The sequence below is a fragment of the Xenopus tropicalis genome, chromosome 5, assembly GCF_000004195.4.
Source record: "Xenopus tropicalis strain Nigerian chromosome 5, UCB_Xtro_10.0, whole genome shotgun sequence".
Classification (NCBI taxonomy): Eukaryota; Metazoa; Chordata; class Amphibia; order Anura; family Pipidae; genus Xenopus; species Xenopus tropicalis.
The window spans coordinates 24,064,831-24,082,337 of NC_030681.2; the positions used below are offsets into that span (position 1 = coordinate 24,064,831).

Sequence of the window (17,507 nt, forward strand, 5' to 3'; positions counted from 1 at the left end):
TGCTGAGCATTTACTTCTGAACTCTGGGACAGCTGCAAGCAGTCAGGGTAGGAACAGATATGCTTTATGATTTCTCTGGGGACCCGGAGATCAGTCTAATACAGGCCATTTCCATGTTAAATAACCACATTGCTTTATGTTCTAAAAATGCAAGGTCAGTAGGTTTACAGAAGACAGATTAACACACCATATAAAGAAGGGCGTGCCTCTGATTTAGCAGTTAGGCTAGAGGTTTGCAATGAGATTTTATCAGTAATGTAAAACTGCTGTTAAATTTCTCTCATTGCTGTGTAGCATAATCCGTACATGATGCTGAGTATTTGTTCTTACTTGAGTTTGCTGCTCATCAATAGGTCAGTGCTGCTTCTCCATCAATAAAAGGTTAGAATAAACCTGAACAATGTAAATATGAGAATCCAATTGGTCTGAAGGACTCAAATTGGCAGCTTAAATCTGCCCATGTATGGCCACCTTAAGACCTTTCAGTCTTGCCAAGAACTCTATTGTTCACAACCTTCCTTATATTCTCACGTTGTTTTCTTTGTATTACCTTACAAGAAGTTGGGGTGTCAGTGTCCTACAGACGTAGGTGATCATCTCTGCAAACAGATTTTTACTGTTACGTTTTAAGTGGCCATATAAGAATAAATCTTGTTCTTTCAGAAGCAAATTTCTTTTGTACCCTTAAAGGAACAGTAACACCAAAAAATGAAAGAGCTTTAAAGTAATAAAAATATAATGCACTGTTGCCCTGCACTGGTAAAACTGGTGTGTTTGCTACAGTAACACTACTATAATTGATATAATAAGCTGCTGTGTAGCCACGGGGGCAGCCATTCAACCTGGAAAAAAGGAGAAAAGGCACAGGTTACATAGCAGATAACAGATAAGTTCTGCAGAATACAATAGTGTTTTATCTGTTATCTGCTATGTGCCTGTGCCTTTTCTCCTTTGAATGGCTGCCTCCATGGCTACATAGCAGCTTATTTATATAAATTATAGTAGACTTTCTGAAGTAAACACACAACTTTTACCAGTGCAGGGCAGCAGCACATTATATTTTAGTTACTTTTATACACTTTCATTTTTTGGTGTTACTGTTCCTTTAACATGCCTTTCTACAAAGAGGAAAGTTGCTCCTTGCACGTCACTGAAACAACCCACAGGAAGTCACCTTGAGAGATCATTTGACTTTATACATTTTCACACACTGCAGTCCTAGTGACTCTTTCCAGTGACTTTTTCCTCACCTTGTTGCAGACTAGCAAATTATTGGCTGTTTCGTGCCCAAGTCCATCATTATGAAAATCCATAGCAATGCAGATCCCACACTTCAGTTGCTGGTGCTGTTCTTCTTGTGCATAACTTGATTCTTTGTTATAACTATATCTATAATATGGTACTGCAGCTATGTTAATATTAGCCGTTCTCACAGATGTGCCAAATTCATTACTCATAACATAATTATGGAAACAGAGTGAAATGTAATAAAATGCATTATTTTGGATTCTACTTGCTTAAAGTCTTTAATGGAATATACATTGGCTTTGTGAGAATAAAACCTAACTGAATATATTTATGGCAGCTGCTTTTTATTGATCATTCTCTTTTCCAAGTATCAAGCCAATGCACAATGGCTCTGGATGTTTTACCCCAATTGTGTAGTTTATCTGGCTGGTTTGATGCATTGTAAAAGTTGTCCTGCTTTAAATGCAAAGTCTAGATCTCATTACTCCTCCATGTATTTTAGATGATATTTCCAGAAAGTAATATCTCGGATATTGATGTGAATCCCTTGGTTTCCAAAGAAACATTGGCATTCTCTTACACTAGGCAACTTGCTCAGTCACTGTCGTGCCCAGTGTTCTCACAGCAGTTGCACAGAGTGGATCATCTGGGAATAGAGCAGGAAGGTCACACTGACATTGATCTAGTAGAATGGCATCACTGCCTTTGGCACAGGGATAACTAAGTTATGACCTATAAGTAAAGGATTATAACAATAATGGCATGCATATGTGGCACAATTTTGGGGAGTATCTATTCACATTATACTGATCCTCTATCATCGTTGCATTCTCAAGCTTTGACTATATATAGAGTTGTGGCTCCTAATTATCTGTATTTGTAGGAGGTGCTGTGTTGCTTGGGACACTTGGGCCTTAAGGACAAATAAAATCCTATCCAAATATTGTTTCGATTTAGTTTTATCAATTACAGAGTAATATAGGCCTGCCAGTGTCCTGAAGAATCTTATAGTGGGAATTCCCAGTAGCCCTTAAATATTACCAGCATAAACCACATTGTTTGGCACTGTCTCCATCTATTTCTTGTGAGAGTAGGCCCTGGATATCTGGTTCCCTGGTGGCTCTAGGAGGCTCAGTGACGCTGATAAGCTAGAAAATATTTTATTTTGTTTAGGAGCATAGCTCTCTTTTAGTAAGACGTGTTAGACTGTTATGTATCCTTGTTCCCTATTGTAATAAACATGGGTTATTATTTAAACGGATGCTAAATCCCTGCTTTGCACTAACTTAATAGCAATGGTAGCAGTTAGCTTGGGGCTGTACTTGCACGCGTGCCTGTCAGGTACTCAAACAGCTCCATCTGGGAACATTCCCAGCAGGTCTAATTCTGTGGCTGGCTGATAGCACTTAATTGTCATTTTTTGTGTTTTTAAATAGAGATAATTCCAGAACGTTATGCTGTTTGCCACAATTGGTGCTCTTTACAGAAGCTGACTTGGTGGTTAGATCTTATCCTGTGATAGTTCTTTTATCTCTAGGGCCGTGGCCTAGCTGACCACTGATACATTGGGCAAAATACCAAACTGTACAGGTCTGTTCATTGGTTGTCTTGCATTTTCACTGTGATTATGCCTCTGCCTTTGTTATTATGGTATAGGTGTTGGCAGGGGTTCTAAATCATTAGGCAATGATTTGCATTACTCTGCACGAGGCGTATTTCATCAGGGCCTCCGACATGTAGATGTATGTCCTGTCCATGAGGAATGCTGGCTTTTAATTAGATGTAGCCAGCTGGGAGCAAGCACTTCAGTTCTCTCTTCTTCAATGCAATATTTAATTTGTCACAGAGCTGTTAAAATTCTTGGCACAAGAGCACATGCAAAGCTGCTGTTGGCTCCTGTACAGATTTGTATTAGGATCTTACCACAAGTTAGTTAAACAGAGCCTTTATGCGGTGTATTGAGGTGACTGAGCATGCCTTTATTCAATCAGCAGTTTGTGGGAAACATGATGTCATTAGACTGCACGCCAGAGCATGGCTGTCTCATCAACTGCACTTAACCTCTTGGACTCTGTTTGGCTCTGCATTAGGCATTTGGGCCTATCCAAACCAAAGAGATCCCTAGAAGAAGCAGCCATTTTAATGCACTTACCACTAATTTCAGGTGTCATGGTGCACAGACTGAAACTCTATTCCGACTATATAACAAATCACCCGGTGTGATGCATTTCGTGTATGAGCAGGAAATGTCTCCACCTTTCTGTCTAAAGTTGTGTTTGGGTTATGATGATTGACCCATCTGGCTACAATTGAATTGTTTCTCCTTCTTCTCTTGGGATGCCTTGCCTTGATGCATTTGCTTGTACAATGCTAGGCAGCTGCACACATCAAAATGGAACAGGAAAGGCAAGAAATGTTTAAAATTTATCCTAATGCTTTGGGGAATATGCATTGTATTTGTTCATGGAACAGCTGCTTTTTGTTTTAGTTTCATGCTTGACTAGCTGTTCCTAGTATTTCACTTATTGTGTGCTCAGAGCAATAGATATACTTTGATTTGTGATTCCTCTGTATGGACCTGGGAGAAGAACAATTCTGCCCCATGGCTTTCCTTGAAACAAATCATCCTGTGGGGCCTCCTTAGTGGCCTGGATATATTACAGCTGTTTGCAATGGGTGGGACAATATTTTCTGCAGTCACATATCCAATCCAGACACAGAAACCACTTCTTCTACTTAGAACTCTATACTTGCTTGGACCAACTTGCTGCTTCACATTTTTTGTTTTTCACAGAAGTCCCCGTTAGAATTAGAGGGAGTATCGGAGGGGCCATTCCGTTAACTCAGTTCCCAGATTGAGTGATTCAGTAGTTGGAGATATTAACCCGGTGTTTGGTTCCCCTGACAGTCCCTCACATTAAAAATATTAGAATGTAAACTCCACCAACAGGAGTATTTTTTATAGATTATTAAACATGGCAGAGGCTGTGGCTAACTACTACTATTTAAAAGAAAAAGAAAAGTAAAATCTGGGAAATGTAAAATCATGTTTTTTCTGTGAAAATTGTGTAAAAACCTTCAGAATAAGGAAAGCAACATTCACATGGGATAAGCACAGGTTAAAAAAAACAAAACATAAAACCGTAAAATGTGGGTACATTGATTGTATTTTGCCTTGTAAAGTTCCATGACCTGCTTCGCCATGGTTTGCAGGTTACGTACCAAAGCAGGTGCCTTAAGGTGGCCATACACGGGGAGACAATAGCTGTCGATTCGGGTCCTTCAGACTGATTTGGCAGCTTAGCTGCCCATGTATAGACACTCCTGACGGGCCTACCTGACTGATATCTGGCCTCAAATTGGCCACATCTCGATTGGGCAGGTTTGATTTTACATTTGATCGGGGACCACATGGGCTCCTTGATGCAGTCCTTGGTCCAATGGCACTTATACCCACCGTTGCACTTTGATTATTTGGTCCTTGGGCCAAAAAAGGATTTAATTCTATTGGATACCTTACCCATTCGAGAAGGCTGGATAAATTAATTATGCAACCACACTCCCCAGCCCCCAACACTTTGCTGAGCTTCACTGAATTAATTAGGGGTTTGCTCATTTGCTGCTGGTGCATAGGCTTCATCACTTGTCTTCTTTCCTAGTCACATTATGCAAAGCTTAGCAGAAATATAAATCGGCAATACTTATTCACTCTTAAGAGCCTGATTTGGCTAAAATCAGTTGGCCTGATCAGTACAGTAAGCAGGGAAGTTGCCTCCCAAAGATAATGAACAGGAGACTGTGCTCCCCTCTATGAAAGAAATTTGTTGAACTGATCCCCTCTGATATGTTGAGGGAGCAGCAGTTGGTTTTGATGATAATAATAAAATGTCTTAGCTTTGCTTCATAAGTAACCTGTTAAAAATGCTAATATTAGCCCAGATCTTATTGCAATTGGCTGAGAGAGGGCTGGGGGCCATGGTACACATAATGGAAGTGCCAATAATTCTGTACTGCGGAGAGAGCGCTTTACCATTAGTAAGATTTATGGTCCTCTGGTGCCGTAAATAAGCAGGGACATTGGCAATACTTCTGTTGTGTGGCTTTGTTGCACTGGCAACACTTTCATGCACACTGCCAAACAAAAGCTTTGCTTGTTGGAAACTTTTTGCTTTTCCCCAGGTTGTACAACATTGCCGTCCAACAGGGCTTTTCTCTGCTATTTGGATTGCATGTCACACATCTAGGGCACATCAAATAAACTTTTACTGGTTTTTTTACGAAATCATTTCTGAATGTATCTTAGTAAAACTTATTTTGTTATATGCTATGGGAATTCTTGCCGTTTTAGCCACATTTACGCAAAACCCCTAACAAGCTTAGTTAGAACTGATAACTTTAAAACGTCTTATTAAATACAGTATGAAAGGTTGAATGGCAATAAGGGCTCTGGCACACGGGGAGATTAGTCGTCCGCGACAAATCTCCCTGTTCGCGGACGACTAATCTCCCCGAATTGCCATCCCACCGGCGAAAATGTAAGTCGCCGGTGGGATGGCACGCGCTGCGCAGGCTATTTCGGCAAATCGCCGAAGTTGCCTCGCAAGGCATGCCGAAATCGCGCCGCCGCGTGTGCCATCCCACCGGCGACTTACATTTTCGCCGGTGGGATGGCAACTGATAGCAAATCGGGGAGATTAGTCGTCCGCGAACAGGGAGATTTGTCGCGGGCGACTAATCTCCCCGCGTACCAGAGCCCTAAATACAACCCCAACCTGTAATAAACTTCATTTGCCAGATATAAAAATATCTGTTGATTGTTGGCTGCTGTTATAAAGGATTGTATTGTCTGCTACATAGAGGCACGGTTCCCCACCATGAATGGAGAGCTAATGAACACAACTTAAGTATACAAAGAACAAGTGCTTTTTTCCTGTAGTCTAAGTTATCTTATAGTGTTTTGTGACTTAAGCTAGGAAGCAAGAAATACTTGATGGAAATGGCATTGCAATAATTATAATAATAAACTGAAGGGCTATGTGCTCAGACCACCCTATAAGAAAACACGTGGGCTTGTCTTAGGATTAACTTTGGTCTCATGTCTCCTCATCCAAATGTAACTGCAAATTATTTTTGTGAATTGTTTATATGTACATGTTAACTGTTCTGTCTTTTGTACCCCTCTATTCTGTAAAGCGCTGCGTAAATTGATGACACTATATAAATAATAATAATGTCTTGCAGCTTCTGGCTCTATGTAATAATGGGTGCTGGGCTGGTATCTGAGTTTGCTTTACTGTTTAGTCTGTTGTTCTGTTTGCTGCCTACTGAATGCAGGTACAAGAACTATTTCTAGCCTGGGTTTTCCCTCCTTCCTTATTGCACAGCTACATTCTTGTAGCTAAACCTGCCATTGGAGCAAGCTGGGTGTAGAGTTGGCTTGAGGATAGGCAATATTAAGAAATATTGGCCACCTGCTTTTGGTCTATTAGTGCCATTGGGGGGAAGCCTTAAGCTGGCCATACACGTGGCGATCTCACGATGTTTCGTACGACCGTCGGTCGCACGAAACATCGTCAGATCCGCCACACACCATTCAGGGCTGAATCGGCAGGTAAGGAGGTAGAAACAATAGGATTTCTACCTCCTTCTGCCGATTCAGCTCTGAAGGGAGAATTTTGGTCAGGCGCCTTCTATGGCGCCCGATCAAAATTTTCTAACTTGGCCGATCGGCGAGCCGACCGATTTCAGCAGCTTCCTGCGATATCGGTCGGCTCGCTGACATGCCATACACGCACCGATTATCGTACGAAACGAGGTTTCGTACGATAATATCGGTGCGTGTATGGCCACCTTTAGCCTTAAAAAACAAATCACTTGTTACTATAAAATGTAATTAGTTATCGAAATGTGTACTTTATAGCACATATGAGGTCCTAACACTTGCCGTTATGCTGAGGCCCAATGCAAACAACCTTGACTTTAGAGTTAAGACAAGTCAACTCTGATTCACTGGGGGTACCCCTGTGTTATGCACCCCTCACCTTCTGTGAATAGAACATATTAAAGTCTGACATATACAGGAGGTAAAATGGGTTCTAGTCATTAGATCTTACAGTCTAAAAGGAGAAAGGGGTATGAGACACAGTGTGGCCATCATTATACCACTGCTTGCAATTTGGTTTTCAATGCAATTGTTGTCAGCATTTGTAAGCAACTCAGCATGCGTCAGCTCATTGGCAGTGATTTATATGGAGGGGGACTCCCATGTGATACGCTAACGATAAAACATACGGTTTTAATTGGCCTCAGTGGTTTAGATGCTGCTGTCCAGCTGGAATGGTTTCACTATCTGAGGTTTATTTGCTGATCTCCTACAATTTGTTATCAGACCAGAAGCATGTAGTAGATATGTAGGCATAATTAAGTGCATATTGTGTTCATTTCAGAGAGGTTCTCAGGTCTCTCAATGAGGCATCATCTTTTCATATTTTTTTTTCTCAAAACAAGGAAATTGTTTAATGAAAAATCTGACCATGTGTGGGATTCCACTTTAGCTTTGTATAATAAAGTACAAGGTCTTCTTTTGTGCACACAAGTCCTTCTGTGAGTGGGAGTAGCCATATGGATTTTACAAACACTTTCCATCAGTAACTATGGTGGAGATGTCTTCCTGAAGTGTTAAGATGGCCACACCTGTACTGCTTTGCTACAGTTTTTGGTCATGTATGACAGACAGTCCCAACTTATATATTTATTTTATGGATATGGATTGGTTCTTCAGTAGGGCAGGTTTAAAATTTCAACTGACTATATGCCAAAACAGCCAGTATCTCAGCAGATGAGAGCCAGTGGGTTAGATACCCAACAGGTGGTTGCCACTGTATGGTCACCTAAGAGTTCATTTGCAATCCGTAGAGAATAGCATTACCAATAGAAGCAATATAGTAGCCTATACTCAAGTATAATAGTATACACAGAAAAGACCTGTTTTGTGAGCATAATCAATCATGTAGTAATATAATCCTTGTGCATTTAACTCCAGGCATTCCTGAAGAAAGCCATTGCATTTGGCAGTAGTTGGAAAGTACATAGCAATATACTTATGAACAGAAGTTTAAATCCTTCCATCCCCTTTACCAGTTTAGTTGCATTTCTCTGCATTTCTCTGTAGCTCATTAATATCCTTCTTATGGTTTGGAGCCCAAAACTGAGCTGTATACTCAATGTGAGGCCTTACCAGGGACATAGAAAGGGGCAAAATTATGTTTTTGGTTCTTGAGTCAATGCCTTTTTTTATGGAAGACAGCAGTTTATTTGCTTTAGTAGCCACAGAATGATACTGCCTAGAGTTACACAGCTTGTTATCCACAAACCCCCCCAGATCCTTCTTAACACACCCATAGTCTGTTTCTTATTTATGCATTTATCTTTATTGAACCTAATTAGCAAAAATAAAGACTTACAATGCCAACCTCAAGTTAATTAATAAACAAGTTATGACAGACCCCTGAGATACTCCACTAACAACACTGGTCAAGTTAGAGATCCCTGTGTCCACTCAATGGAAAAAGAAAATATTATAAATCTGTTGCTGTTATTTTATGCATTGCACACAATTCAGGGGTAAGAACCGCCGCAGTGGTCAGAACACCCCATGTGCCATAGGCCATAGGATTACTAAAGATGTAGTTAAAGGAATACTGCCATGGGAAACCATGTTTTTTTCAAAACACATCGGTTAATAGAGCTTCTCCAGCAGAATCCTGCATTGTAATCTGTTTTTCAAAAATGCAAACAGATTTTTTTATATTTAATTTAGAAATGTCCCATGGGGCTAGCCATATTCTTCATTTCTCAGGGTGCCACAGTCATGTGACTTGTGCTCTGATAAACTTCAGTCACACTTTACTGCTGTGCTGCAAGTTGGAGTGATATCAACCCCCCCCCCAGCAACCGATCAGCAGAACAATGGGAAGGGAGCAAGATAGCAGCTCCCAGTAGGTATCAGAATAGCACTCAATAGTAAGAAATCCAAGTCCGGCTTGGGACTCCTCCAGTTATATGGGAGTAGGAGAAACAATAGGTTAGCTGAAAGCAGTTCTAATGTGTAGCGCTGGCTCCTTCTGAAAGCTCAGACTCAGGCACAATGCACTGAGATGGCGCCTGTAAACAGCATAATTTAGAAATAAAAAGTATACCTTAACAATTATGACAGTATTCTTTTAAAAACCTGCCAGAGAAGCACACATGGCAGATTGCTGAGTTTATTAGTTCTGCTAATAATATTATGCTCTTTCATTCCTATTTGAAAATTCCAGGAGGTTGTATTCTGCCCTTTGGCTTGTTTGTTAGCATAAACTCTTCATTTTCGGTCTGGGTTTGGCTGCCAAACAGGACTCCTAGGAGGAAACTTGTGTAACAGCTGCAACGGGTCACGTAATGTTCATTTCCTCCGTCCGTTTCTCTCAGATTGGATATCTGATGCTGCTGTACTGATGCTCTGGCAGGGCCATATTAAATGTCATCCGTGGACCCCGATGTCATGCTGCTTTCTTTTTGCCTAATTGTCATGAAAAATGGCTGCAAAAATAGAACTTATTTTGTTTATCCAGATATATCTTACAGAAAAGTTTGTCTTTACTCGGCAAGAAAATACATAAAGGAAATAAAGGATTTAGTGCAGTAATGCTGCCTTATATTACAGTTATGGGATCTGTTATCCGGAAAGCCGTTATCCAGAAAGTTCCAAGACTCCATTCTAATGAAATAATTAGAAAATATAAAACATATTATTTCTCTTTTTCTCTGTAATGATATTAGTCCATTGTACTTGCCTACTAAGATATAATTAATGCTTCCTTATTAGAGGCAAAACAATCCTATTGGGTTTATTTATTGTTTTAGTGATTTTTTTAGTAATCTGGAGATCCAAATGAAAGAAAAAAAAAAACAAAAAAAACAAAAACCCAGAAGTCCAGAGCATTGTGGATAACATGTCCCAAGAGTATAGGTACCTGTGCTTGCGTGACCAGCCCTTTTATTCTGAAAAGGCAACAGAAAAAAACAGACTCGTGGGAGACGTGTCCTGTGCTATATTATTTCAAGACTCCGAACCAGAGAACAGAAAGGGATAAAAAATAAATACTGGTTTCAATTGCGATTACATTTTCCAGTAACTTTAAACCCAGTTGAAATTAGAAAGCTGCTTAGAATTTACATTTTATTTTATTATTCAGAAATCAGTTTTTGGGTGGGTATATTTTTTTAGGGGATTTCCAATAATTCTGTGGTTCCATCATGAGCTGGGAGTGAAATGATAATATGCAAGAATTCACATTAAGCAACACGTTGAGCTCTTTGCACAGGAAGCAGCGTATGAGTCGAGTCACGGCAAGATCTTAGCAATAACTTATTTGTGTTGCTCTAAAGCCAACTGTAAGGTTTGTGCTACTGACTAATCTCTTACTAGGAACACATTCACATGCTCTTCTGGGGAGATTATTCCATTCATTTGTTTCAGTTTTCACTTTCATTTCTCATTGTACCAAGTCCGTCCCTATGGGTGTATATGAGAGCACAGTGCCCATAGGGGCTGTATTTTTACTGATGGTATCTCATAAAGATCTGCCAGCGTGGTTGTGCCGTCAGATTGGTGCAACTGCCAGCGTGTCTGTGCCGTCAGATTGGTGCAACTGTGCCCTGGAAAATCTAAACCTAATTACAGTTCACCATCATATTATCTTTTAGTATGTTATCGAATGGCCGAGCTTAGCAACTTCTGAGTTGGTCTTCAGTTATTGAATTAGTCTCTAACTCTTTCAGCTTTTTAAATGGGGGTCACTGAACCCAGCCGCCAAGCTATTGCTCCATGAAGCTCTAATGTTTTTGTTAATTGTTACGTAGTGTTCCTTATCTTTCTCTTTAGGCCCTCCTCTATTCATATTCCTGTCCCTTTAAAACAGCTGTCTGGTTTCTAGGTTATATTGGGCCCTAGTAACCAGATAGATGCTGACATTCCAACCTGGAGAGCTGCTAAACAAAAAGCTAAATAAAAAAAAAAACATGAATAATAAAAAAATCAAGACAAATTGCAATTTGTTTCAGAATAGTGCTCTCTATATCATAATAAAAATGAATTTAAAGGTTAACAACCCCTTTCAATGATCCAGCGAAACTCCTTTGAGCAGTGCTATTAAGGTGGTGTATGTTATTTCAGGCAAAGATTTGTGTCTCAAATGAAATTCACTTCTACTAAAAATCATTAGTGCAGCCCCCATAACTATTCTATTGTCCTTGTGCCTTCCTTAAGGGAGCCTTCCTTCCTTATGTTGCTACGAGATTATAATTTAGTGGTGTTATCAGTGGGGCCGGGGGGTCATTTCCGACTTCCTGATGCTTGCTATTGGCAAGATGCTCTGCCGTTTGTACCTGTGCCTTATATTTGTTTATTATTTGTCTTTCAAAGCAAATTCCTAAGGGTGAAGACACACAGAGCTACTTAGTAGCAGCTACTTGTCACGGCTACTAACCACCAGAAAACATCCTGCTATAGACAATGCTGAGAATTGCCTCTGCGAAAACACATGTAGAGACAATCATCAGTAAATGGTCAGCATTGTCTGTTTTAGTAGCCGTGACAAGTAGCTGCTACTAATAGCTATTTGTGTACCCTCTACTATTAGCAGTCCTAGCGTTTGATTGAGTTGAAAAGAGTGGAGGAGGTGGTTATGGTAATGTAGGGATGCAAATCATAACATGCCCTTTGTATGTTTTTTTTTTTGTTATTTTCCATCCTAAAACAGAGAGATGCTGTGGGTCCAGCTGCTCTCTCTGCCCTACCCTACAACCCACCCTGAGTGTAACGGGACCAGCACGCTCTCTCTCTTGGCACTACAGCCCTTGCAGGTTTCTTCTTCTACCTAATCCAATAGTTCTCTCATGACAGTGCCAGCCACCTACAGTAGTTAGGCACTCCGAGCGTCTGGGACTACTCATTGAGTGATGACTCGCCATCTCTTTTTGGGACTACTCATTGAGTGATGACTCGCCATCTCTTTTTGGGACTACTCATTGAGTGATGACTCGCCATCTCTTTCTGGGACTACTCATTGAGTGATGAGCTTTTGGTGGGGTTTGGAGGGACCCTCTTTGGAATGTGGTCTTTATCCCTCCTGCCAGTGATCCTCAGGCGCCTCAGGCTATTGGCCTATATGTCCATGGCTATCTGAGGCTCCTGATAAAGCAGCTCTGCATTCATACGTATTATCGCGGACAGGTCTGATTATCTTTAACAGGATTTTACACTTCCAGTTGTTAAGCAGGTTCCAATTTCTTTAGTTTCAGATGTCACAATGGAGGATCTTGGCAGCTTTTGGAAACTGTAGAACAGGACCAGCCCCCCTTTTTTACCCATTCTGTTTATTAATTCATTAATGATTAATCTGCTATAAGTATTGTTTTTAGATCTGATTTCATGCCAGAGACAGACGTACTCATTATTTTCACAGTTACACAATAGACATTCCTCCCATGGCTGGGGAAATAGGGGTTAGGCACCGTTAACGGAAACAATCCATTAGAAAAAGCCAAGATATGAAAACAAGCTGATTTCTCTTTTTCGTTTCCATTTAAGTCCAAAACTGAAATCTTAAGACCTTTTACCTAATGTTGGAATTACAAACAGTTCTGCGGATCTGCCACGTTTCCTGCCCACAAAGCAAGCGCACGGATGCCTCCGTATGTCAAGGCGAGGGGCAGTATAGGAAGTGCAGGAATTTCTTTTGTTTCGCTCTGTTTTCTTCAGAGTTCAAGCACAATAGACACGGCCAAGTGTGTTTTTAAAATGTTTGTACAACTCATTGCTTAAGATGTGACAAACGAGCTGTGGGTTAGATTAGTCCCGAGTCATCTCTAAGGACTCATTACATTCCATTTTACACACTGAGTATTACTTCTGCTTGCCTTGTGGCATTGACATACGTAAACTTGATAGTTTTTGGTCCAATAAAGAAAATATTTTTTTCCTTTTTTGTGTTTTTAAATGGCATGGTACCTTTTCTGCTTATTTTATTCTCCTTTCCTTGGTTGGGTCCCCTCTGGGTACATGGTACTGCTCCCACCACCACATTACAAAAACATACAGGCAGGTTCATTGGTTTTTGATGAAATTAAATACATTTTGTTTCAATGTGATATGGACCTTAGACTGTAAGAACCACTGGGGTAGGGACTGATATTGATGTTTAATCTCTGTAAAGTACATGTTGGTGACACTATATAAAGAATAATGGGTGAAAAATCATAGGATAGGGTATCACAATAAATTCTTGGGACAAAATAATACTTTTTCCTTGGGAACAAGGTTAATGTGTGAGCTGCAGTATAAACAGTAAGTACAGGCTGTGGGAGAAAATGAATATATGTATAACTTGCATTGTTATGCACATGGGGTGTATTCTCTAATGACATTTTTAGATGGCAAAAAAGTGCTAGAATGTAGCTCTGCAGTGAGTCATTTACTTTAGTGGAGTCTGTCTGGTGGCTTTTTAGCTAGAACATGCACACTCAAGGGAATAACAGGTGCTATGGCCACATTCAGGCACTTTTCTGCCAGTGGGTGGGGAATATACCCCATGTGCCTAAAGCTCACTAAGCGAGTAAGTGGATGCCTCGTATTAATCACTGAATGTGCATTGCATCTGCATTGAGGTATCGAGGTATTGCTAGTATTGACTGGATTTGCGCAGTGACAGTTCTACTTGTTGAAGTGCTCCAGTTACATACAGTTTGGGTAATGACAACAAATGTACAGTTAGTTGCTGTGGGTTTCTAACCTTTCCCTCCAGCAGGCAGTGCCATGCTTATTGGCATATGACATCTACTGCACTTTTTCTGTCTGTTAACAATGGAATTTTTTGCCTCCCTCTTTGCAGATGAACGTGAAGCTGTGCAGAAGAAGACTTTCACAAAATGGGTTAATTCCCACTTGGCCAGGGTGTCGTGCCGCATTACTGATCTCTACGCAGACCTTCGAGATGGGAGGATGCTTATCAAACTACTGGAGGTTCTCTCCGGAGAAAGACTCGTAAGCAAATGTTGCAAGGGGCAATCACCGGGAGGAATGTACTTGTCACATGCAAGTCAGCTGAGTCCTGATAGGAAGAATATGTAGTGGGCCATTTATCTGCCCAGTTCTAGTCACATTTGCATTTCCTGGCTTTACTTTTTCTTTTTATGTGCAGTTAGCGTTGCTAGGCATACTGGCTTTATCATAGCTTAATGCTAAATTAATAGCTTAACTTTAAAAAAAAAAATAATAATTTATTTCCCCATGGCTGGGTTCAGATCAGTAGTTTTCTGCCTGTTTTGGTCCAAACTCCCCTTGGCTGAACATTTTGTCATGGCCCCAATTATTGCTGTATCTACCATAGTTTGAAGATAACCTGTGACAGCAAATTAGTGTTCACCCAAGATCCTAATTGAAGTTTAAAGACATAAATCCTTTTTGCTTTCCAAGCATAGTGCCTCTGTACAGTCGTCTTCACCCAGCTGCATCAACCAAACCCACCCCTCAGACAGCCCTCATCCCCAATACCTGAAAATGCAGAGCTGCTCGGAGGAGTTAGTGATTACTGGGATCACTGATCACTACATGTCCCAGGCTTTATGCAGCAGTTACTTACCAGGAGAATGAAAATAGATAAAAATCAAATTCATGCTTCTGTTCAGAGATCAACATGATGGAGCCAGGGTTTACTTGTCCTTTACAATGGCCTTCCAGGGGCATTTTTTGAATCACCCTAAATGGTCTTTAGGATGGGCACTGATCTGGAGAAAATGGCAAGTCAATAGTATTGTTCAGAACTACCAAATCCTCAAGGTGGCCATACACCGGCACCCCTGACAGGCCTACCTAACCAAGATCTGGCCTAAAATTGGCCAGATCTTGATCAATTAGGTTTGATGGCGCCTATGCCTGCCGTTGTTAAGCAGTCATTTGGCAATAGGGCCAAGTGATCAAAGTAGCCCAATATCGCCCATCTTTAGGTGGGCATATCAGGAAAAGATCTGCTCTCTTGACAAACTTGCCAAAAGAGCAAATCTTCCCATATATGCCCAACTTTAGTTGCTGACCCTCCCCTGACCACCCAGACCTTCACTGTCCAGCATGGCTCATAGCATAGCACCCAATTACTATACAGGTATGGGATCCCTTATCCGGAAACCCATTTTCCAGAAAGCTCCGAGTTACGGAAAGCCTCTCTCCCATAAGGGTTGATTCACTAAAGTGCGATAAAACGAGCGCTATTTATAGCATGCGTTAAAAATTTTATCGCATTTATTTATTTTTTGCGTCTTAACGCACGATTCACTAAAAGTATATTTGCGTTAATTTAGACGCAATGCAGTTTGCGTTATTTAAGTCGCAAAGACTATTTTTGTGCGGTATTTGACGCAATGCACGCTAATTAACGCAGCTCATGAACTGTACTTTTCTATAATTACCGCCTTCTCCAAGTAGGTGTTAATTTTCGCACAGACTAATGTGATATTTCTGCGCGCTAATTAACGCAATGCGGTAAAATTAATGCATTTGGTTGTGTGCTATTTCACGCACGCGATATGCAACTTAACGCACGCGATAATACTTAAGTGAATCGTCAATTTTAACGCAAAAAAGCATGCGATAAGCGTTATCGCACTTTAGTGAATAAACCCTATAGACTCCATTTTATTCAAATAATTCAGAATTATAAAACTAGTTTCCTTTTTATCTGTAATAATAAAACAGTACCTGTACTTGATCCCAACTAAGATATAATTACCCCTTATTGGGGGCAGAACAGCCCTATTGGGTTTATTTAATGGTTAAATGATTCCATTTTCTCTGTAATAATAAAACAGTACCTGTACTTGATCCCAACTAAGATATAATTACCCCTTATTGGGGGCAGAACAGCCCTATTGGGTTTATTTAATGGTTAAATGATTCCCTTTTCTCTGTAATAATAAAACAGTACCTGTACTTGATCCCAACTAAGATATAATTACCCCTTATTGGGGGCAGAACAGCCCTATTGGGTTTATTTAATAGTTAAATGATTTCCTTTTCTCTGTAATAATAAAACAGTACCTGTACTTGATCCCAACTAAGATATAATTACCCCTTTTTGGGGGCAGAACAGCCCTATTGGGTTTATTTAATGGTTAAATGATTCCCTTTTCTCTGTAATAATAAAACAGTACCTGTACTTGATCCCAACTAAGATATAATAACCCCTTATTGGGGGCAGAACAGCCCTATTGGGTTTAAATAATGTTTTATTTATTTTTTTTAGTAGACTTAAGGTATGGAGATCCAAATTATGGAAAGACCCCTTATTCGGAATACCCTTGGTCCCAAGCATTCTTGATAACGGATCCTATACCTGTACTCAGAATTCAAATAATGGGACAATAGCTTAAAGGACCAGTTATGGCAAAATGATACATTTGAATTGACAATTTCTATCAAACGACATTGCATGAATGTTACTGCACGCTCTGGCAGCTTCTAACTGGAAAAGGAATTCACACTTATCTGTAGGTGTTGGCTTGTAACTATCAGCGTTTGCATAGGCTGCAAACCTGGCTGTGAAGGCTAGTGTCACAGTGTCACACCTAGCGTTTCCTCTGAGGGCTGAGGCAATGCGAATACAGCCTGAATCCTGAATAAAAGCAATGTCAGTGCACACATGGGGCAGGTTTTGGCCCGAGTTTTCTACTAGTAGTGTGTAAGCCCACATCATTGGTGATGTTGCCCATTGAAACTAATCAGATTTTTGCCTTTGTTTCCTAACTTGTAGGTGATTGTTCAAATCTAATTGCTATTGACAACATCACTGGTGATGCACAGCATGAAGTGCAAATTAAATGTTAAATACCAGAGTCAATATGATGAACAAATGCAAGTTGCCCAATAATGCTTAGGGTTTAGCTTGGCTATTGCATTAATATTTGTACATCTCCTAAACTGTATGGTAACGTGAGAAGGAGCAGTTAGTGTTTGCAGCAGCCTCTGGGTTACAGCCAGCCTTTGCTTTGTTGCTCTTATCTCCAAGTGTGATATATCACTTAAGGTGGCCATACACGTGGCGATCCGACGATGTTTCGTGCGACCATCGGTCGCACGAAACATCGTAAGATCCGCCACACACCATTCAGGACTGAATCGGCAGGTAAGGAGGTAGAAACAATAGGATTTCTACCTCCTTCTGCCG

General features: G+C 40.5%; 1 protein-coding gene across 2 annotated transcripts in view; it reads left to right on the top strand.

Annotated features, from left to right (window-relative positions):
- sptbn1 (spectrin, beta, non-erythrocytic 1) overlaps positions 1 to 17,507 on the top strand; it is a 119,539-nt gene that overhangs the window by 56,828 nt on the left and 45,204 nt on the right. For both annotated transcript variants that reach the window (NM_001375351.1, XM_031901509.1), the window contains one exon: positions 14,181 to 14,332. In NM_001375351.1, coding sequence (NP_001362280.1) covers positions 14,181 to 14,332 — 152 coding nt within the window. The remainder of the gene's footprint in view (positions 1 to 14,180; positions 14,333 to 17,507) is intronic.